Source organism: Grampus griseus (assembly GCF_964374135.1).
Source record: "Grampus griseus genome assembly, chromosome: 15".
Lineage (NCBI taxonomy): Eukaryota > Metazoa > Chordata > Mammalia > Artiodactyla > Delphinidae > Grampus > Grampus griseus.
The window spans coordinates 76,506,617-76,530,678 of NC_139009.1; the positions used below are offsets into that span (position 1 = coordinate 76,506,617).

The 24,062-nt window shown below is 53.0% G+C and overlaps 1 protein-coding gene across 1 annotated transcript in view; it reads left to right on the forward strand.

Moving 5' to 3' along the window:
* PAX8 (paired box 8) overlaps nt 1–24,062 on the forward strand; it is a gene marked incomplete at its 5' end in the record, with an annotated part of 57,882 nt that overhangs the window by 13,526 nt on the left and 20,294 nt on the right. The window contains 5 exons of the mRNA XM_082672766.1: nt 17,869–18,034; nt 20,466–20,666; nt 22,394–22,482; nt 22,764–22,889; nt 23,127–23,302. Of these exons, the coding sequence (XP_082528892.1) occupies nt 17,869–18,034; nt 20,466–20,666; nt 22,394–22,482; nt 22,764–22,889; nt 23,127–23,302 (758 nt within the window). The remainder of the gene's footprint in view (nt 1–17,868; nt 18,035–20,465; nt 20,667–22,393; nt 22,483–22,763; nt 22,890–23,126; nt 23,303–24,062) is intronic.

Here is a 24,062-nt window from a genome sequence, read left to right on the forward strand (position 1 = left end):
GACCCTCTAGATGCCCTGTGCCCTGGGAACAGCTGGACTGCATGTGAGGCTGGAATTGCCTGATGTCCACATAGTGGCTGTGATGCCCCAATTCTGTGAAATGATGAGGTCCCCATGCCTGCGTCAGAAGGCATCCAGAGCATTTCCATCATGGAGAATTTATGTTGCCACCATCCAAAGAAAGGAGCCACATCCCTGTGCCCCCTCCTCTCATCTTTACTTTCCCGAAAAACCCCCTTCTTCCCAGGCACATGGTCCAATATAGCACGTGAGCGTCAATCATTTAAGGAACCCAGTTGCTTTGTGGGTTGTAAAGACATACACAGAAAAGGTGGGCTACTGGATCCGGGTCTCCTGACACTCAGCTTCACTGGGTCTGCATCCACTCACCCATCACACTCTGAGCAGTTGCCCCTTTGTCTCATTCTCAGCTTCCTTCATGCATACCTAGAGCCAAAACATCTCTGCCTGAGATTTTCTCTGAAGATCCTGTCACCTCTGAAATTTCCATCCCAGTCACATGTCTTATTCAACTCAGGCTGTTATGACAAAATGCCACAGACTGGTTGGCTTAAAATACAGGCATTTATTTCTCTAGCTCTGGAGGCTAGAAGTCCAAAGTGAGGGTGCCAGCATGGTCAGGTTCTGATGAGGGCTCTCTCCCTGGCTTGCAGACAGCTGCCTTCTCACTGTGTCCTCATATGGGCTTTCCTCAGTGCATGAGCCTGGAGAGAAAGAGAGCTGTGTTGTCTCTTCCTCTTCTTATAAGGGCACTAATCCCATCATGAGCGTCCCACCCTCATGACCTCCTCTAACCTTAATCAACTCTCAAAAGTCCTACCTCCAAATACTATCGCAGTAAGGGTTAAGGCTTCAACGTATGAATTTGGGGGATACAAACATTCAGCCCATAACACCAGCCATAGAAATCATGATTTATCTTTCTCCAACTCAGATGCGCAAACCACTTGGTCCACTATCCAGAGATGCTACTATTCCCTGACCTCTACTGTCCTGTGATGAACCTGTCTCCTCTCCTCCTGGCCTCTTTCTCTCCCAAATGGGTGCTCCATCTGGACGCTGTGCCTGCATCACCTCAGGTTTTACTCCAGCTCCTAAGGAAGCACCGGGTGTCCCTTTGGTCTCTGGGTTTAACTCCTTGGCACACCTGCACCAGCCTGGCAGTGCCCAGTGCACGTCTCTCAACGCACCCCCTCAACCATGCTCGGTTACTTCCAGTTCTTATGACGTGCTGTCCCCAGTCATGCATCCCCTGGCCACAGAAGCCTGGAGTTTCTAACTCCAAGTTGTCTCAAAGGGCATCATTCCCCTAATATTCAGTTCAGTAAGTAAACATCCACCGAGCCCTTCGGTATGGCAGGCATGGAGTTACAGGGCTAAAGAGACCATGCTTCTGCTTTCATGCTGACATTCTAGAGAGAGAGGAAAGCAGATTGGACTTTTAGTCACAAGTGGGGAGAGAAAGGAAAGACTTCAGTCCAGAGAGACACAAAATGCTGAGCTAGTGGGACAGGGAGACGAGCTGGGCTGTGAATGGGGTGGGGTAGGGGGAGCTGACCTGAGACAGGGGCAGGAATCCAGCAGGGGACTCAGGAGGAACCAGTAAGGGCAGAGATGTGACATCCTAGGAGTGTGGGCAGGTTCCAGGGCCCAGGGTCCTGGAAACACGGGAGACAGCAATGGGCCGAGGGGACAGCAATGGGAAGACAGTTGGGGCTCAGACACACTGTGGGGGACTTAGACCAGAGAGGCCAGATGAAGAGGTCCCCCCTAACCCTGTCATCAGGAAGCCTGGGTCAAGTGCACTCAGCGTGCATGTGGCGGGGCCGTTTGCTCACTGTGCGTGGAAACTGCCACTCCCAGCCAGCTCGCCTTCACACTTCCCTTGTCGCTGACTTCCGTATTCCTTTTAGTTCTCTTGCTAGAGCTGTGTACCCACTGACTGTCCTCTTTGGGCTCTGTGGTGCTTTTATTGAGTGGAACAACTTGGCAATAATCTGTGATTGCTAGATGATTTACATTATCAAAACGTTCTGATTTCCCACCTTTCCCCACTCTGTTCCAGAGAATCTGAGCCTGGTGATTTTCCGAAATAATCTTAGAGTCCTGCTTGCCCTTCCTCTTAATCCAATCATTAACAGGCATTTGTGGGCAAACCGCTGGTGTACGACCCGAGGAGTTTCGATCCCACCCCCCTGACCCTATTTCCCACTATTTCCGTATGCAAACCCATGTTCCAGCTAAGTAGTCTTGTTTCCAAAACACAGCATGTACATCGCCACCTCTGTGCCTTTGTCCCTTCCGTGGCAGCTGCCTGGAACCTCGTCTCCATCCCCACCCCCTTGACAAAGCCCTGTTCAGGTTCTACTTCCTTAACCAGACCCTCTCTGGTACCCTCACTTTTAATGACCTAGTGAGGGGTCCGTAAATCTCCGTGATGGTAGTTTTCACATAATTCTCCAATAACATGTTTCACTGTCTTACTAGTTAACCTAACGTGTACACTTGAATTTTGTAAATGAAGTTTTCCCAACGAGAAATACACTTGATCTTTTCCCATGATATTGCTGTAACTACTCTTATTTTCTTTATAATAAGTGGTCATTATGGGACTGAGGAAAGAAGGATAGAAGCCATTTAGGGACACCGAGGCAGCCATTGAGGCCCAGGCTGCCCCACCAGGACGCCTCCCTGGTCCTGGGGCATCTTGCCGGCCTGGGCTCCAATACAGGGTAGCAAGGCTGGGCAGACGTGACCACTGGGGGTGGCAAACACTGGCAGGCCTGGGCAAAACTCACCTGGTAGTGGGCCTTCCCGGTGGACACTGGGTATCAGCTTGGTGGTTGACCAGATTCAGGATCCATCTGTGAGGACCAAGAGTTACAAACTTCTGTAGATTGGGGATAAAATTCCCCAAACGATATCTGGCACACAGTAGATACATGCTAGATGCTTAATAAATATTTGCTAAATGAAAGAACCTTTTTGAAAATTAGCTTTATACAAATATTTCTCAAGTGTGGTCTCTAGCATCAGAAGCTCCTGGAGCTCTGTTAACCAATGTGGGGTCCTGGAATCTGCGTCCTTCACAGGCTCCCTGTGATTCTGCTGTAGATCAGCATCGGGGAACCATGGATCTGGAGTCAGCCCACCTTGAGTCCCAACCACAGGTCAATCCCACGTGGAGCCTCTCATGCCAGCCTTCTGAAGAGACAGCCCTTCTCCCTGCCCAGCACCCCCTCCACCCAGAGATTTCCCATCTGGCAGTAGACGGAGTGGGTCGAACTCAGGTGCACTCTCGGGTCTGCTCATAACTGGCTGTGCACAGCCGTTAACCTTCCAAGATGGTGTCTTCATATACAAGATGGGTTCAAAGTGCCAGGCCCTCCCCCTGCCATAGAATGATTGTGAAGATCCGTCCCCAGTACAGCCAAGGCCCAATTGATATTTGCTGAATTGAATTTCAGAATCACTTACCTGACAGCACTTTGAAAGGGCACTGCAAATGTTGGGTGAGTTCATAACCAACCTTTAGACTGGATCCAGAAAGTTCATGAAAGGAGGAGAAGCCTGGAAGTCCTGGTGGACTTGGGGTAAACACGGCCTGGCTGGGCAAGAGTGATGGACGCCTACAGGACGCTTTGCCGTGTGATGTGTTGATGCTCTTGCATTAAAGAGGAATTTGCCGCTTGACGGAAAGATCGGAAATGGAGCAGGATGGCGGCTCTGTGGGAGGATGGCGGTGTCAAGGGAAGCAGGTGCACCTAGAGAGGGTCAGATGTTAGAAAGTGATTGCTCTTTGCCTGTGACAGAGGTTGCCTTATACTGGACAGTCACTTGGAGGGGCGGAGTGACTCCAAGGAGAGGCTCCAGGAGAGGAGCCCAAGGGGGCTTCCCCAAACCTCCTGTGCCCAGCTCTGAGCTAGAACTTCGTTAATCTGTGCATGCGTTTGCTGGGGCTGCCGTAACAAAGTACCACAAACTAGGGGGCCACACAACAGGCATGTATTGTCACAGGGTTCTGGAGGCTGGAGGTCTGAGAACAAGGTGTTGGCAGGGTCGGTTCCTCCTGAGGGCTGAGAGGGGGAATCTGTTCTGTGCTCCCCTAGCATCTGGTGATATGCTGGCCGTCGCTGGTGTTCCCTGGCTTGTGACCGCATAACTCCAGTCTTCACGTAGCATTCTCCCTCCCTGTGTATCTCTCTCTGTGTCCAAATTCCCCCTTTTAAAAGTTCACAGCCACGTTGAATTAGGGCCCACGCTAATGACCCCATCTTAACTCAATCATCTGCAAAGACCCTATTTCCATATAAGGTCACATTCCGAAGCACAGGGGCTTAGGACTTCCACGTGTGAGTTTTGGGGGGACTCAATTCAATGTATAACAATCTGAGTGTTGCAAGTGATGGGTCTAGCTCAGCTGTAGAAGCCCTGGTTTGGGACCGACAGAGAGAGGAGAAGTGACACGTGTTCTCGAGAGCCCTTCTTGTTTCTCACAGCCCCATGCTTCCACAGAGGAAGGGACTCTGCTTCCCAGACCCAGAACCCCCAGAAAAGAGCTTCAAGACTGGGTTCACCACAGAAGAAAATCAAATGACAAGCAAACTGATAAGAGGATCAGGGCTCTTCCGGGGTGCGCCTGGGCACGGAACACATTCTATCCAACCCCACCACCGTTTTCCTTCACTGTGGCCAAGATGGCCCCAGTTGAGATGGCACTGAGGTCCCAACGGGCCCCCCTGGGATGAGGAATGAATGGGAACTTGGGTCAGAAAAGGTGAGCTCTGCCCTGGCTCTGCCATGGACTGAGTCTGTGGCATCAGGCAGGTGGCCTCCCCTTCCTGGCTAGGGACCCTCTCAGACATGCCCCGCAGCCTTGCACACGTACACGTCCCCTCAATCGTCCATCATCAGAGCATCTCTCTCCACTGTCATGCAGGTCACACACAGTCCGAGGGCCCATTGTGTGCCACGTCCCTCGTCTTTCTACAGGTGGCCTCAGGGCCACCCCCTGGGAGTTTCCTCCATGGAAAAGTTGCCCAAAGTCCCCCCACAGAGCTCTATCTGCACCCCTTCTGGTAGTTCCTGGCCTCTATTCCCAGACCTGAGGGCAGTCCCGCAGGTGTGGATATTAGGACTAAAGGGACAGTAGAGATGATCTGTGCCCTTCAAGCTGGATGAGGAAACTGAGGCACAGACAGGAGGGTCCCAGAGCGGCCAGGACCCAGGTCTCCCAGCTCTCAGCCTCCCGCGCCCCGTTTCCTCCCTGAAACCACAGCCTGCAGGCTGATCCTGCTCCTCTGGGCCTTCCTGTTTCTCAGGCAGCCCTGAGTGGCTTTACAGTGTATAATCCGCTTTGCTACCATGCCCGGTTCTGGGGAACCAGCTGTCGACAGGTGTGGAAGCCACAGACGTGCAGTTTTGTCACAGATTTTGCTCAGTGTGTCAGGCTCACAAGGACAGTTGTTCTTCATTTGTTCCTACCTGTTTGGCTCCACAGGGTGGCCAGGCCCCCCTCCTGCCCCCGCACCAGGGCTGAGGGCTCCATACCCACCACACACACACACACACACACACGCACATGGACAGGAACAGACAGACAGACACACACACAGGGACAGGAACAGACACACACACACAGGGACAGGAACAGACACACACACACAGGGACAGGAACAGACAGACAGACACACACACACACAGGGACAGGAACAGACACACACGGACAGGAACAGACACACACACACACACACACACGGACAGGAACAGACACACACACACACACAGGGGCAGGAACAGACACACACACACACACAGGGACAGGCACACACCACACAGGGACAGGAACAGACACACACACACAGGTACAGGAACAGACAGACAGACACACACACACACAGGGACAGGAACAGACACACACGGACAGGAACAGACACACACACACACAGGGACAGGAACAGACACACACACAGGGGCAGGAACAGACACACACAGGGACAGGCACACACACACAGGGACAGGAACACACACATACACACACACGGACAGGAACAGACACACACACACACACACAGGGACAGGAACAGACACACACACACACAGGGACAGGAACAGACACGGACACATACACACAGGGACAGGAACAGACACACACACAGGGACAGGAACACACACATACACACACACGGACAGGAACAGACACACACACACACACACAGGGACAGGAACACACACATACACACACACGGACAGGAACAGACACACACACACACACAGGGACAGGAACAGACACACACACACGCAGGTATAGGAACAGACACACACACACGCAGGTATAGGAACAGACACACACACACGCAGGTATAGGAACAGACACACACACACAGGGACAGGAACAGACACACACACACACACACACACACACACAGGGACAGGAACAGACACACACACACGCAGGTATAGGAACAGACACACACACACACACACACAGGGACAGGAACAGACACACACACACACACACACAGGGACAGGAACAGACACACACACACACACACACACAGGGACAGGGACACACACCCACACACACACACTCATACACACAGAAATGTGCGCACACACCCCATGGGTATTCCATGGGGTTGTGAAAAGAATTGAAGGAGATAGTGCTTCTGAATGGATTTTAATGCTTTGAGGTTCTATAAGGTGTCAGGGGTGATTAACCTGTAAGTTCCTCAAGGGCGAGCACGCCGTCTTCTAGTCAGAAACCATCTCCCCACATACATGTAGCCTGGAATATTATTAGACGTAGAGTGGGAGCTCGTTGAATTGAAATCTAATGAACTGAAAATTGCTTTAATATAGAATCATTTAAAAAAAACCCAGCATTAATATCCACAGGCCTCTGACCCCAGGGGGAGTTGAAGGTACAGCACAGTGATTTGTGAAGATGCTGGGATTCCAAGGGCAGGTTCAGTGGGTGCTGACACACCTGCCTCATGCCCACTCTCCCCCAGATGCAGAGGCCCTGGCCCTTCCCACTGCAGCCCCGGGTGCGTGATGCCAGGAGTCTGGAGGCATCTAAGAGGCTCAGTGGGAGGGAAGGAGTCAAGAATGACCTCTAGGAAACCTCCAGAAAGCACTGGCAAGTTCCATTTGCAGCCTTTGACTGGAAGTTCGCATTTAATCAGTTAATTCATGCTTTCAATAAGTATTTGTTGACCATCTAATGAGAGGACATAGACTCTGGGCAATCACCAGAGGAAATTTTTTAAAAACACAGACACCATGGCAAGAGATTATGGTTGAAGTGACCAGAGGTGGAAAGTTTCTGAATGCCCCGGGAAGCACCGCTCTCCTGTCCGCGATGCAAGCTTATACAGTCAGATAGGACACTGCACCTGCCCTCGAGGAGCTAGGCGTCCAGGGGACAGGCAGAGCACTGGCCCCAAGAAAGGCCAATAACGACCCTCAGATGGAGTGCTGTGAACCAGGGGGGTCAGTGGAGAAGCAGGTAGGGGATAGTGCAGGTTCCTGAGAGGTGGTCCTGAGAGGCTTCTGTCCTGGGAAACATGGTGGCCGGGATGCGGGATGCGTTTTAGCCGCCCCAAAGCCACATCCGCAGAGAGAAGCCTTCCCCTCTTCCGGAAGAGGAGGGAGTATGTCTCCAGTCTGGGAAACAGGGATGGAGGAGAGATGGTGCCCAATATTAGTCACAGGGAGAAAGTGGCCCGATGCAGTTTGGCGTCCTGGTACAATCTATGGGATCTGAGAAGCTTGCAGAACCCTCCAGAAATCTTTGCGACAGCCCCAGAGGGTAGCCCAGCCTGGGAAGCCTTGGGCTGGGTGACCCCTCAGGGCTCAGAACACAGCACATCTCGTCCCGCTTGCTGCCAGCTCTTCAGCCCCCTCATTTCCGAACCTTCCAGACTTTCGGGACAAGTCAGGGCCTCTCATCAAGTACTTTTCTGAGGCAGCTTAGAGATCCACGGACATTTACAGCAGCGCCAGCCCTGGAAATCCACTCCCTGGGTCCCTTCCTGGGAGGGAAGTGACAGAGTTAATCTAAGGGCTGAGGGAGGTGGAGAAAGGCCTTGAAACCAGTAAAGCCAACCAGATTAATAGAAGAAGAGAGGAGGTCGGGGGGGGGGCCCGTTAGGAAGACAAAGAGAAAATCATGCCGGAGCAATAGAGAGGGAAATCTAATATCAACTAGGGAAAAATAAATGAAGATTAGGGCAAACAAATTAGCTTTAATGGGTTCAGTGCTAATACAAGAATAACAGCCGAGCTGCGAATGCCTTTGAGGGGAAGATGGGATAAAGAACCAGAGCAGTCATGCAGGCGACGCTAAGGACGACGCAGGGATGCAGGGAGGGGCGACCAGCCAAAGGAGTGACGGGGGGGGGGGGCGGAGGTAGAGAGGAGGGAAAACTCAGGGTGAGTGGGTGGGAGAGAGGTGCAGGGGAGGGGTCTGCTGTCTTGGGCAGGAGTGGAGGGGACTGGGGAAGGGGCTGAGAAGAGCAGGGGCATCAGCAAGGGGTGGAAATAAAAACCAGCAAGGCAATGGGAGGAGACCGAGGACAGAGGAGGAGACACCCGAGCAGCAAAGACTGCGCAGAAAGGGAGTGCGGATGGATGGAAATCGAGAGAGTGGAGGGGGATAAACCAACGTGGAAGGGGGGAGAAATACAATGTAATTCCGTTCATTCTCTGGCTAAAGAAAATCATAAAAAAGGAAAAATTCAGCCCCAACCAAACGAAAACCCAGAGGGGCTTCTGAAGTGGGCTTCGCAACGCACCCATGCTTGGTAGGTGATGTGAAGACACATTCGCCCTCAGAGAAGGGTCTGACTGTCCATCTGGAATAACCATACGTTGCCAGGGGCAGTGCCGGGATATCCGGGAGCCCTCACCTTGAGTCTCAATTCTGCCCCAGTGCAGCCTTGGGCAAAGTTACAGACAGTCTCTACTCTCATCTCTCCATCTGTAAAATGGGGATAATGTGCTGTTAGGAGAACTGAATGAGAAGACGCAGTTAGAGAGCTCAGCCTGGCTCCAGAGTGAGCCCCTCCCACCATGCTGGCTGTCAGTCTTGTTCGGAAGCGTTGACTCCTGGGAGAAGGGGGGTGAATACTGAAAGTAGCCCTTCCTCCCTTCCTCCTTCCCCTCTTTCCTCTTTTTTTTAAGTCCAATCTTGGAAAAATACCAGCCAAGTTTGGTTCTTTCCCACCTAGAGACTAATCCAGGAGAACCCTCCTTATCTCCACTCTGTCTCCTTCCCTTTGTCCCTGCCAGCCCTCTCTACCCGTTGGACATGAAAAAATAGGGCTGAACCCTCCTACCCTCTGGGCTGATCTAAGGCAAGAGCATGCAAAGAAGCCAGACTTCTTACCTATTATCCCAGGGGCTCTGGGGGACCCTCAGACCATCCAGAACTTCAGAGTGTAGGAGGCTGGAAGCTGGTCCTCATGGTCTCACAACCTGGGGGCCTCTTGGGCTGAATTAAAGTGCATGGAGGCCCCACAAGAGGGACAGTGGCCAACAGGCCGGGAGAACAAATCTATAAGAACAAGCCCAGGAATCAGTGAATAAGCGCCTAGCAGGGAACCCAGGAGGGGAGAGAGGAACTGGGATTACTTCCTGCCCCTCAGGGCATTCCAGAACCTTGCCCTTTGCTCATCACTAAGGATTTTGGAAGAGGAAGAGCAGAAAATGATCCAGGCAGGAAGATAGGGTAGATGGGGTGGGAGAGCTTTGTCACTTGCTGAGAAAGTAAGCTCATTACATTGAAACCATTCCCAGAAAACTATAACATCCAAGAGGGCGGAGACCCACCTGTCTTGACCCCTAGGTATCCTCGGAGCCTGGAGCCATGCCTGGCAGGGGAGCAGTGATGGTCAGGTGGTAATGGAGAATGTTTGTCTGAGTGCTATATGGGCATTGTGTTACGTAGATCACACAACACACCTAGGAGGAGAGGCGGAGAGAGGTGAAGTCCACGCCAAATTCAGAGGTGGAACAGGTCTTTGAATGTCAGCAGTCTGTCTCCTGAGCCTACTCTGCTAACCTTTACCTACACAGATTCAGTGCATGAAAATAAATGAATAGATGAACCTCAGTCACTCATCAGGGTGAGAGGACAGGTTTTCAAGCTGCTTAACGGTTTGGGCTTCTATGAGGGACTGTTGAGTGGGCCATGTGACAGGGGGTAGAAGGCTGGAGGATGGTACAGGGCCTTCCTCTTGTTGCATGTGGTTCTTGTCAATGTTGCCTCAGCAGCAGGTGATCCAGAGACCAGCAGTCCCGGAACCAGCCTCCTGTGCCCCTCAGATATACCAGCAGCAGCCAGGAGGCACCATCACCTTGGAGGTCCAAGCCCCAGCTCCCTGGGCCCCTCCTCCAATGTCAAAGTTCTGATGACTCCAGCCTCTTCCTTTTCTTCCCCAGTCCTACGAATGGTGGTTTCTTCCACAGTTACTGTCTCAGGGTTACCGCAGTGCTCCTCTGCACTCTTTCTTACAGCCTCCAACGCCTAGAAAAGCAAGTCCTTCCATTAAAGCCTCTCTGTTGAAATACCTAGAAACAGGTTTTTGTTTTCTGACTAGCCCCTGACTGATGCTGTACTTAAAGGTCTGAAGAAACAGGATTCCAAGACTGGCTTGGTCGTGTACTTGGCCTTGAACCCAGAACACAGGGCTGAGCTCCCTGGCAGTGAGATCTGGGGGAGCAAATCTTTTTACGGATAGGACCCTGACACACATCAAGGGGTAGCATCACCCTGCAGCCCTGAGTCAGAAATTTGTCAAGTGGGCCTCTGAGTCTGGGATGTCCGAGTTCCCCAGTGGGATATAGCTTTTGCTACTAAACTTAGGTCCTCCCTAGCTGGAGCTGTCTCTCGTGATTCTTTCCCTAGGGGCATGCTGAAATCTCGCCACCGGGGCTAAAAATTCCTTATCATTCTCCATAACCCTCTACAGCCAGGGTTAGAAGGAAAAATCTTCCCAACTTAGAACCCGAAGACTCAAGTTGGTGACAGTTTTCTCATCAGTGTAAACTGGTGACAGTAGCACCTATCTCACAGAGTTCTCCTGCCTGATCAACAAGGCAGTGTGTGGGCTGTAACGCTCCCTGCAAAGGTGTGAGCCCGACAAGTGTCACACGTTTAATGTTGACCTTGAAGGTTGGATGTAAAAGCCAACAGGAAGGCCCCTGCATTCATCCCATGGCTCCTGCAGAAGGAAGGCAAACCTCTCTTTTCCTGTGCCATGATGTCTGGACTCCTTTTTTTTAAAAAAAACAACTCATGTCTAAGAGTATATGTCTTTGAAAGAGACAGAATTCTGCTGAAGGCAAAGAATGTGTGGGCTTCACTCAGCTCGCTTTTGACCTGCTTTCTTTCCTCCCTCCCTCACTCTCTTCCCTCCCTTTCCTCCTTCCTTCCTTCCTTCCTTCCAGTAGTCAACTTAACCAGCATTTAGTGGGTACCTACTGTGCGTCAAGCATTATACCAGATACTAGGGTTTCAGAGATAAAGAAGCCAGGCAGAGGGAACAGAATGTGCAAAGGCCCCAGAGCAGGAGGTGCACCGATAGCTCCAAGGTCATGCGCAAGGCCCGTGAGGGAGTGGAGCAGGGAGTGTGGTGGAAGGTGGCATGCGATGGAGCTGCAGGGCAGGTTTTATGCTTGCGTGGCAGCTGGTGTCATGACCCACCAAGACAACCCTAGAGGAGGTGCCTCTATCACCTGGAGGTTTCCGATAGGAAGTTGAATATAAAAACGGAGGAAAGGGCTTCCCTGGTGGCGCAGTGGCTGAGAGTCCGCCTGCCGATGCAGGGGACACGGGTTCGTGCCCTGGCCCGGGAGGATCCCACAAGCTGCGGAGCGGCTGGGTCCGTAAGCCATGGCTGCTGAGCCTGCACGTCCGGAGCCTGTGCTCCGCAGCAGGAGAGGCCCGTGTACTGCAAAAAAAAAAAAAAAAAAAAAAACGGAGGAAAGATCTGGGCTGGAGATACCTAGATGCCCACGATGCCATCAGTACAGGGGTGGGAAGTGAAACAATGAGAGTAGGTGGGATCACCATGGGTGATGGTGTAGAGCGAGCACAGCACTGGGATCTGAGAGAAGCCTGGGAAAGAATAGATAACACAGAACAAATGAGGGAAGAGAACTGCATTAAAGAGAAACACGAGGAGCCGGGACCAAGGACCGAGCCTTGTATGGAAGCCTCTTTAAGAGGGAGAACTTAGTGCCCTTACCACCTGCCGTCCACCTAGTTCCTAGCATCTGAGCACCCGCTAAGCATGAGGCATGGCGTGAGGTGACCCCTGAACAGAAGGGAGGAAAGGAAGGAAATGGGAACAGTCAAGTATGACTACTTATTGAGAAATTTGGTTGAAAACAATAGGAAGGAAAAGGTTCATAGTCAAGGGGAGGTTTTGTTTTGTTTTGTTTTGTAAGCAGGGGCTGGGGAGGAAGCATAAGTGGATTTAATTGTGTTTGTAGGTCCAGGGGATGGACCTGGTCAAAAGGGAGACGTAACTCATATAAAAGACGTGGGAGGATGGTGTATGGAGTAGGGTTCCAGAACAGGTGGAAGGAGGAGGAATCAGTGAGAAAGGGACGAGCATCACAAGCAGAAGCTTTACCAACCGACTGTCTCTCTTCTCCGGTTACCCTTGGGAGACGTGCAAGGCGCAGAGACCAAGGTCATGCAGCAAGTTGAGGGTAAAGCCAGATGCACGATGCTGCTTCTCAGTGCGCTGGCCCCTCCGTCCTAATCCAAGGGCCTAATGTGCCCAGGTAACCTATCACCTCATAGATGCTGGAGGGACCCGGAGTGTAGACTTGGGGCGGAAGGTGGGACAAGAGGTTGGAACACTGGGTTTCCATGGTCCTGGAGCATTTTCTCTAGGAGTGTTTTGAGGCAGAGGCCCTGGTCTCTATTCCAAGGCAACGGGGGCTGCTGTGAGGTTACAGCGGGAGATCACAGGCCTGCAGGTAAGCATGCTGGGGAGACAACATCCCTGAACTGAGATTGTCAGAGACTGGGTAGTGCTGGCACTGCCATTCCTTGGGGAGCGAGGGTAGGCGTGGTGGCGAGATTTACAGGACATTCCAAAGCAGCTGCTGAATCCCCCACTATAGTTCTGCCAAGGCTCAGACGCTCACCTTGACACTCTTTGGGGCTGAAACAAAAATCCCCAGGTAGTTAAGTGGAAATTTTCACAGCACAACACATTGAACCATTGTCACTTTCGGACTGGGCAGTGATGTGAGGAATCAGACGGAAGGTGAAAGGGGAAAGTACCCACCGATGGGACTCGAGGGTCCCGCGGTGGGGAATCGACTCACCAACCATCACAATAGCCCCTCACATTTGTAAAGCATTTTTCTGCCACGTGTATTTACTGCAGGGGTTACGGGTTCAATCCCTGGTCGGAGTACTAAGATCCCGCATGCCATGCACATGGTCAAGAAAAATAAAAATAAAATTAGAAAATTTTCTAAAATTTTTAGAAAAATAAAAATAAAATTAGAATTTAAAAAAGGATTATGGGGCACAGGGAAATTATCCTACATCTCAAGGGTCTGGGTATCCATACATATAACAAGAGTTTGGGGCAATGACCTCTCTCTTGTTCTCCTACTCTGCCTACTCCTCAGAGCCCTGTAAGGGGTGAAGAATGACCAAAGAAAGGCCTAAGACCTCCCCAGATGGTCACTTTTCCAAAGTATACATTTCTGGACAGCAGGCTGCAGCCAGAGCTTTGCAGACTCCCTCGCTGTAGGCTCAGCGTTCTGTGTCCCCAGGCAAGTTGGCGTCCCCTCGTGTGCGGACTTCACACTCAGAACCCACTTGGGTCCGGCCAGGCCGGCTCGTCTTTCTCCTCCACCCTCCAGACCATACAAAGGGCCTGAACAAAGGGCCTTTGTTCAGAAAGTGTCAAACCTCTTCCTGGGTCACACCTTTCCCTGCTTCCCACTCGTTCCTGGCTTCCGGCCTCAGAGCCCACCCTGTCCACACGGAAAGGTGGTCAGCATTGTGGGCGGCCGGGCCCTCCCTGGGTCAGGAAGGAAGGATGCACCCACCTCTGGGCGTTTGACGGTGACTCGCCCAAAGGTGTCTACTCCCCCGCACCGGACACAGGAGGGACAAAAGCCCTTCCGTGATGGGGACTGAGCTCCAAACCTCAAACCAGAGGTCCCGTCTCCCTCTGCAGCCAGCAGGCTCTTTCCAAATCCCCCACCCTGATTCTCCGACAGCCACAGTAAATGTCTTTCCATTTCTTGAGAGCACCAAAGTCTTGTGTGTGGATTTTCCTCCTGTGGAAGCTTCTTCCCCTGGTTACCTCCTGGCCATTCCACCCTTCAGCTTCCCTCAGACCGCTTACGGGCTCCCCTAGCATCTTACGTATCTCTTTCAAGAAACTTCTCCCTTAACATGGTGATTTCCAATTTATCTGACTGCATCCTTCCAAAGATTGTAAGTTCCTCGAGGGCCACGTTTCTCGTCTTGTTCAAGGTGATATCCTCAGTGCTTTGATTCATGGTAGGTACTTGGTATATCTGTGTTAAGATCAAAAGAGATGAAAACCATAATATACAAACAATAAGAATTATTATTCTAAGAAGATGGGGCTAAGGTGGAGGTGTACATGTAGTTAGTTATTCTCTGAAATTTTCTTTACCAGCCATTGGCCTAGGTCAGCAGCAGACACTGCAAATAGTGTTATTTAGCTCCCATTCAGTGGATGAAAACACTACGGTTGAAAAAAACCCCAAATCTCTCAAATGATAAAATTAAAACAGGAAGTAAATGGAGTGTAACCCTTAAAAAATTGTATTAAAAATATATGGAGAGAAAGACATATATCATATGATATCGCTTATATGTGGAATCTTAAAAAAATGATACAAATAAACTTATTTACAAAACAGAAATAGACTCACAGACTTAGAGAACGAACTTATAGTTACCGGGATGGAAGGGTGGGGGGGAGGGATAGATTGGGAGTTTGGGATGGACATGTTCACATTGCTATATTTAAAATAGATAACTAACAAGGACCTACTGTAAAAAAAAAAAAAAAAAGGCTACATGATAAAAAAAATATATGTGGAGGGATAAACAAATTAAGAAGAAGCAGCAGCAGCCTTGGCGAAAAAAAGAAATTACTCCTCAAAAGGAGATTTAAAGAATTTTTTAGAAGAATTTAAGCAACTTTACAGAATAAAAGAAACTAGTGAAAAAAAAAAATTAGAACAGGCAGAGTCAACACAGGAGTCTGACCCAACGCCCTTTGCACAGTAACACAAAGAACTTAGAAGCCAATAAAATAAAATAAAACACCAGAGACTTCACAGTTTAGGAGCCAGAGCTATGAATACATCTTTCCCTGGTTGATCTAGTAAATAACCTTTCAGGAGGGTTCCTGAGAGTTTGGGTTTCTAAGGGTCCTGATCAGCCCTTCAGGAAAGTTTAGGACAATGGCCCGCACGCTTCAATGGAGACACAGGGTAGATTTGTTTTTAGGCATAATTCCCAGTTCATGCCACCAAGAAATGGCGTTTGGCTTTTTAAACCTATTACCTTTCTGGGGGTGAAGAACTCCACCTGTAGGAACCCTCGTTTCTAGATGTAGAGAACCTAGCACAACATCTAAGCTCCGTGGATCACGTGGGAGCCTAAATTCTGGAAAATGGGGACAAAGCTGGGAGGCCTTGTCTGTTTGGGTGGCTGTCTGGCGCCCCCTTGTGTTCAGTGTCTGGACCCAAAAGAGCCGAAAAGCAGCACGGATGGAGTGAGGGTCAAATGGCTGAGCTGTTTTCCACTGACAGCCTGTGGCCAGTGAGAAGCCAGAGGAGCGGGCTCAGGAGTGGATGCAGGCCCCTCCGCTGACCATCTGGGATGTGTTCCCAGCCCTGGTGGAAGCACACTTGCTAGGACAAGCTGCCTAGAACGGGACAGGTGGAAGCAGTGCCCAAGGTCACCCAATTGTCTCCACCAGGGAGTTGGATCATTGTGTCCCTCCTGCTGGGTGTTTGGCCAGCGGGCTTTTCCTCTGGACTTAGTGCCCAGGCCAGAGGCGCTTATAGACTCTTTTTTAAAAAAGCAACAAAAAACCAGATATTCACTGCTCTGCTGAAAACAGCTTGGGCCCCTGAGGAGACATTGCAGGGGCAGTTTTGAACGTGCTACGCCAGTGGGCCGTAATGGGCACGGTGTGCCTAGCAGAGGTACATCCCACCCTCGGCCATAAATAGCCCTTAACGGGCTGACGCAGAAAGCCTGGCATTGGCTCTTCCTCCTGCCCTGCCCGCTCCCTCTGACTCCCATCCCCGGGGCTCTGCCATCCCAGATTACCAAATCATGCCCCTGGTGTGAAAAGACACCCTCGGCTCCCGGGCAGTGGCACCTCCAGTGTGGAACTGCATGCCTGGTACCAAGCTTCCGGGGTCAGGTCTGGCCATAGAGTGGGGCTCACCCAGCAGCTCTGATGGGAGCCTTAATCCCTGGTTACATCCTGGCTCTCCCTCATATAAGCTGAGTCACATCAATTGTCACTGAAAATCTCTAAGCCCCAGTCTCCTCATTGGCAAAAGGAAGATCTCAGGCCTGAAGTTAGCCCAACCTGTATCTAGGGATTTTAGAGAGTTAAGTATGTTGATAAATTGAACAGACACCTTCTTGCCTCTAAGCCTTTGCACATGCTCTTCCCACTGCCTGGAACAGTTTTCCTTCTCATGTCCTTCTCTAGTCTGACGTCTCTTTATCTTCAGTCTCCACTTAGACTTCTTCAGAAATCCATCTATGGTCCCCTGAGCCTGGGCTTGGTCCCCTCCAGGGGTTCCCATAACCCCCTGCATGTCCCCGGTCCCAGCAGTGACCATGTGGTATGGTCATTGGCCGGTCTAGATCCTCACTTGAACCCTATGAGCCCAGAGCAGGGATCACATCTGCATTATTCACCTCGACATCTGCAGGGCCTGGTGCAGCGTTTGGCACATAGTACGCACTCAATAAATATGTGTTGAATAAGTGGATGGGCTCAGAATGAAATACAGGCTGGGGCCAGAGGGTAGAGGCCAAGTCAGGAAGGCGGCTAACGAGACAGGCGCACATCACAGCGTGTCCACGTTCTGCACCACTGCCCACAGTCCGACATGTCAGTCCTGGAAGCCCTGGAACGTGGGCCAGTGAGGTCTCTGCCTTTGCCCTTTCAGTGCCCCTAGCAGAGCTCGGGCCATTCAGGCTGGGAACCCACGGACAGGGCCCACTCTGTCCAAGCTCAATCAGAGAAGCTCTGCTTTTATTGTTTTGTGTCTGTGTTTCTCAACGTGATTGTGCTTAAAAACCCGGCCCTATGGTTCAAAAGAAGAACGAGAATGAGAAACTTAAATACCACTGATTTCATCCTACGCCCTCATTTTATAGATGAGGAACAGAGACGCAGAGAGGACAGGGGGATTTTCCCCAAGGTCACACAGCTCAGTATCAGAGTAGGAAGACCCTGAATCCTCAGCTATTCAGATACTTTCTAGAGGGAGGGAGGGAGGTGTTGGGGTTGTTATTTGGAGTGAGGTGCTGAGGGTCTGAGAGGAGACCCCCCAAAAGGTCCCCAAAGTGGGATGTCCCCACTCTGTGGCATCATACATGCCCCTCACCCCGCCAACCCGAGCTAGCCCTCCTCAGAGGTGGGAAGCAGGACGGGGTGCAGCGGGAACACCAGAGGGGGTGCCCAACGGTGGGAGTTCAAGTTCAGGGGCTCTCAACATCCAATGTCCACACGCAGGCTGATTCTCTGCCCGGTGGCCCTGACAACCGTCCCCCGGACTATTGTGTTTCAGGCCACGGAGGGCTGAACCAGCTGGGAGGGGCCTTTGTGAATGGCAGACCCCTGCCCGAAGTGGTGCGGCAGCGCATCGTGGACCTGGCCCACCAGGGCGTGAGGCCCTGCGACATCTCCCGCCAGCTCCGGGTCAGCCATGGCTGTGTCAGCAAGATCCTTGGCAGGTAAGCACGAAATTCACCCCTCACCGCCCTCCCTTTCAGGGACTCGTGGGGCGTCCTGCTTGGGCCCCTCAACAGGACCTGAACAGGATGTGGTGGTGCTTCTGGGCTTCCCCCATCTGCTGCCTTCTGCGGTTTCCCGCCCTTCCTTCCTCATTTGTCCATTTCTCCTTCCTTTCATTTCTCCCTCCCCCGTGGTCTCCTTTGCCCCATGTCCCATTTTCTATAGACTTCTTTGTTCCTAAAACAGAATCTTCTCCAAAGGCCCTCCCGCTGCTGAGACCACGGGAAGGGAGCCACTGGGGAGGGGACACACGATCAGAGGTCTAACCCCAGCTTGAGGGACGTCTGAGTTTGTGTGTTTCTCAAACCCTAACTCCCAGAGTACCTGCCACAGAAGCACCGGGGTTGCTTGAGGAAATGCAGGTCCCTAAGCCCCAGGCCAGGCCTACAGCAGCCTCTCTGGGAGCCAGGCCCGGACGCTGTGATTTTTACGAGATGACCAGGTGACACTTACGGACACTAACTCTAGAGCAGCAGTTCACAGCCCTGGCCGCACGGTAGAGTCATCTGGGTAATCTTAATCTGAAAAAGAAATTGATGTCTAGGCCCCGGCCCACCCCAGTTAAGGCAGAACTTCAGGGAATGAGTCCAAGTTTCAGTATAGTGTTAAGCCCTCCTCGAGTGATTCTAATTTCCTGCAACCAGAGTTAAGAACTGCTAACCTTGGGCTTCCCTGGTGGCTCAGTGGTTGAGAGTCCGCCTGCTGATGCAGGGGACACAGGTTCGTGCCCCGGTCCGGGAGGATGCCACATGCCGCGGAGCGGCTGGGCCCGTGAGCCATGGCCGCTGAGCCTGCGCGTCCGGAGCCTGTGCTCCGCGACGGGAGAGGCCACAACAGTGAGAGGCCCGCGTACCGCAAAAAAAATAAAAGAACTGCCAACCCAAAGGTTCAGGAGGGACCCGAAGCAGCGGAGCTCTGGACCGACGCAGCCGCGTAGTCCAGTCTGGAGGCCACTTCGGGTGGGAAGTACCCACACATGGGGGAGTCGGGGCTTCGCGTCAGCTCGGTGTACCCGTCTCCCTTACTCAACCTGTAAGTGGATTCAGGAGGAGTTCTGGTTCAAAAAGACCAAAGCCTGATCTGTAATTGAACGTGGAAAGCCCTGCTTTCCTGGCCGAAGTTGTCAGGAAAAAGTGTGGTCCCAGGCTGGGGTCAGGAGATGCGTTCCCAAGATGGGCTGCAGTATCCCACGAAGGGGATGAGCGCCGGATGGTGGTGACACATAAAGGGAGTTTTTTGTTTTGTTTTGTTTTTAAAGAAGATGTTGGGAGTAGGAGTTTATTAATTAATTAATTTATTTTTTGGCTGTGTTGGGTCTTCGTTTCTGTGCAAGGGCTTTCTCTAGTTGGGGTGAGCGGGGCCCACTCTTCATTGTGGTGTGCGGGCCTCTCACCATCGCAGCCTCTCTTGTTGCGGAGCACAGGCTCCAGAAGCACAGGCTCAGTAGTTGTGGCTCACGGGCCTAGCTGCTCCGCGGCATGTGGGATCCTCCCAGACCAGGGCTCGAACCCGTGTCCCCTGCGTTAGCAGGCAGATTCTCAACCACTGTGCCACCAGGGAAGCCCATAAAGGGAGTGTTAAAGAGACAGATTTTATTTCATGGCAGAAGAGACCAGAGTTTCCCCAAGGAGGGGAGGCAGGCTATCCTGCTGAGGGATGCTGGGAAGGGGAGTGGAGACCCTGGGAGAATAGGCTCAGCTTAAGGGAGCTGGACGTGGCCAGGGCTCCAGGCCAGACTGGGGTTCCAGAGTCCATGAGGAGCAGCTTCAACTTGAACTGTGTAACCTGGTGGGAAACCAGTGGCTGGGGGTATGGGGTGGGGTAGAGGGGTGGAGGGGTTTTATGGAGAACAAAGGTGAAACCAGCAAGACAGGGCAGAGGGCCCAATGACCCCGCTGGCTTCCTGGGGAGGGAGGGGTACAACCAGGATGGCCAAGGAGAACAGTAAGTCCTGCTTCAGCCGAGAACATCTGGACGGAGCAAACGGCTGCTGTGAACCTGTATGTACCCGCGAAGCACATTCGTCAAAGTGCCCTTTCTAAGAAGGGAGGTGTTTTGTGCCCCATAAGGCGGCTCTCGCAGGTGCTCAGACGCAGGAGACTGGCCAGGGGGACGACGGGAAAGACAGAAGCCAGGTATCCCTGGGCGAGGTCTACTGAAGAGAGTTCTGGTTTGGCAGGGCAGAAACCTACCCATGCAAGGGAAACAGGCAGTGCCAGGAACAGCGTGTTGGAGGCCGGCCCTGGGGGCACGATTCAACCCCCCGGCCCCTCCCCAGAAGCCTCGGAGGGGAACAAGAGTCTCTGGCTAAGTTCCTGCCCGAAGACCCCACCTGCTTACTGGGTACTTCTTTGGGGTTCTCTATTGGAGTAGGTACTACGAGACTGGCAGCATCCGACCTGGAGTGATAGGGGGCTCGAAGCCCAAGGTGGCCACCCCCAAGGTGGTGGAGAAGATCGGGGACTACAAACGGCAGAACCCGACCATGTTTGCCTGGGAGATCCGAGACCGGCTCCTGGCCGAGGGCGTCTGTGACAACGACACTGTGCCCAGTGTCAGCTCCATCAACAGGTGAGAGGGACACCGCAGCCAGGGGCCGGGAACCCGGGCTTTGGGGGAATCATGACGGAGACCTGGCTTGAGTGGAACGGAGCCTGGGAAGGGGCCGCATGCTGAAGAGTCAGGCCGGAAGTGCCCCGGGCCCAGGCCAGGCACCAGCCCCTCCAGTCTCCTCACTGCCATGGGCATCCCCACCCTCACCCCTCTCCTCACCGCACTGCCCTCTCACCCCGTCCCCAACCCAGACTGTACCCACTGCAGTCTCCTTCCCCACACACCACATGCGCTTTCATTCAATAAAAGAAACTTCCTCTTGCATTGATCCTTTCTTGAGCGAGGCACAAGACCCCCTAACTGGGCCCTCATCCAAACACCCACTCATGTGTTTAGTCATTTAATCATTCACTCACCACCTCAATCAATCATTCACTTGCTCACTCACTCATTCATTCACACATAAGTCACTCATGTGTAGGCCCTGGGGACGCACAATCCTTGCCCATGTGGTGCTTACAGTCCAGTGGGAAAACACACTAATCGAGTCCTAATCAAGTGCCCATGCAAACAACTGTAAGAAAAGCAGCTCTAAGTTTGGCTAAGGAGAGACATGTGAGGGTGTTGAGCTGGCAGAGGGTGACTTTGTTTAGGGAGGTTCTGAAAAGATGCCTGGAGTAAGAAATAACTAATAAGAGTTAACTAGGTGAAAGGCTGCGGGTGGGGGATAGTGAAAGGAGCTCTGAGACAGCACGTGCAAAGGCCCTGTGGCGAATAGGATCTCATACGAGAAGCTGAAAGAAAGCCAGTAGGTGGAGGGAAGGGGAGCATGAAGTCGGCTGAGGTGCAGATGTGAAGAAAAGGCTGCAGTTCAGAGGCTGGTGACCGTGCTGCGTATTCTTGCCTCTGACCCAGAAGCAATGGGAAGAATCTTGGCAGACGTTAAGCCCGAGGCTGACTTGCATTTCAGAAAGTCCACTCTGGCTGCAATAGAAAGAAAAGATTAGAAAGGGTCAAGAGCAGAGAGGGGTGGGCCAGCGAGTGACCCTGGAGGGAGAGTTTGGTGCTGGCAGTGAGGGACGCAGAGAGGGATGGATGCTGGAGAGATTTACAAGGTCAAACCCACAGAAACTGATGACTGGCTCGATGGAGAAGGGAGGCAGGCAGATGCTGAGCCCCACGTGCATTTATGCCTTGAGTGACCAGGGGGACTAATCGTGGAATGGGAACAGTGCGAAGGACCAGGCATGAGGAGTAAGGTCTTGGGTTTGAGTGTGGACAGGCTGAGTTTGAGGTGCCTTTTTTTTTTTTTTTTGCGGCACGCGGGCCTCTCACTGTTGTGGCCTCTCCCGTTGCGGAGCACAGGCTTCGGACGCGCAGGCTCACTGCGCCACCAGGGAAGCCCTGAGGTGCCTTTAGATACCCAAGTGGGATCTCAAAAAGGCAACTGGGGCTTCCCTGGTGGCGCAGTGGTTGAGAGTCCGCCTGCCGATGCAGGGGACGCGGGTTTGTGCCCCGGTCCTAGAAGACCCCACATGCCACGGAGCGGCTGGGCCCGTGAGCCGTGGCCGCTAAGCCTGCGCGTCCGGAGCCTGTGCTCCGCAACGGGAGAGGCCACAACAGTGAGAGGCCCGCGTGCCGCAAAAAAAAAAAAAAAAAAAAAAAAAAAAAAAGGCAACTGGATCTGGGGCATCCAGGAGCCCTGTTTCCTTCTCTTCTAAGGGCCTTTCTTGTCTTCCTTACAGAATCATCCGGACCAAGGTGCAGCAACCGTTCAACCTTCCCATGGACGGCTGCGTGGCCACCAAGTCCCTGAGCCCAGGACACACGCTGAGTGAGTACCGAGGGTCCCGCAGGCACACCCAGCCCCTCGCACACACACACCCATCTGCGTACACACCCAGAGTCACACACAAACACGTCCACACAGACACACCAGGGGTGTAGACTGAGCCCTTCCGTGGGGACACAGCCTTGCTCTGAAATATTCAGGGGTGGAACCACCTCAGGCAAGAACCCTGGCACCAGCGGTGCCCCTGACCCCTCCACGGTGGCAGCAGGGGCTCTGAGGGGTGTCAGTTTCACGTCCTGACCCTCCGTCTCGCCCCACTGCAGTCCCCAGCTCGGCCGTGACGCCCCCAGAGTCTCCCCAGTCCGATTCTCTGGGTTCAACCTACTCCATCACCGGGCTCCTGGGGGTCGCGCAGCCTGGCAGCGACAGCAAGAGGAAACTGGACGACAGTGAGTGTTGTGGGAACCAGAGGGCAGGCTGGGGGCGCAGGAGGGCAGTTTGCTGAGGCTCTGATGGGACACAAGCCCCCTGCGGCCCAGGGCTTTCGGGCCTGTCTCTAAGCCACCCTGAGGCCCGGGAGCCTGGTCCTTTCCCTCCCCTGAAGCAAGTCTGCTCCCCAGCTCGGGCCCGGGGGGTGGGTGGACGGGCCCCTGAAAGCTTTCTCCCTGCCTGGGGACACCCGCCAGGTGACCAGGACAGCTGCCGGCTGAGCCTTGACTCCCAGAGCAGCGGCAGCGGGCCCCGCAAGCACCTTCGCACGGACGCCTTCAGCCAGCACCACCTTGAGCCGCTCGAGTGCCCCTTTGATCGGCAGCCGTACCCAGAGGCCTACGTCTCCCCGAGCCACACCAAAGGCGAGCAGGTGAGGGGCCAGTCGGGCGTGGGAGGTTAGCAGACGGGGGTGGGGGGGTGGGAGGCAGGGCTCTGAAAGCTCCCTAATCAGCCTGCGGCTCTGGAAGCAGCTAGGAGTTGCTTGATGGGCTCAGGGGCCTGCTTCCTGCAGCTCCAAGGCCGTCCCAGGCTTTGTGTCACCAGACGCTAGCTTCTTCCTCTTCATCCTCCCGGCTCTGTGGCCTTCCCTCACCCACAGCCTCTGAGCTTAGGGCAATGCAGCCAACCACGCCATGCCCCTGCCGCGGTGACTTCCCTAGACGGCGGGGTCAGGTCCCATGCAATAAAGCCGCGGCTCCGGCCTCTACAGCGTGACCTCTACCAGCAGCTCCAGCCCCGCCTTGGGCCACGCACGCCTGCCCACCCCGTGAGCCTTGTTCACACCCCTCTGCCCCAGCACACGGTGTGCCCTCCTCGCAGAATGCCTTTCCTCCCACTTCTCTGCCTGGAAAAATACCACTCGGCCATTATGACTCAGCTCAAGCACCACCTGGTCCACGAATCCTTCCTCGCTCCTCAGACACGCTTCATCTCGCCCGCACCCCTGCTTCTGCACGTCCGGGTGGCTGTTCCCCAGGACTCATGGGGTAGTGTAATTGCCTAGCGGACAGAGATGTAAAAACGCAGCAGATCTCTTAAGGACAGGGCAGCATCTCAAAACATCTTTTTTTGTCTCCAGCACCTAACATTGCGCCCCTCTTATAACAGATGCTCAATAAAGGCAGATTGAG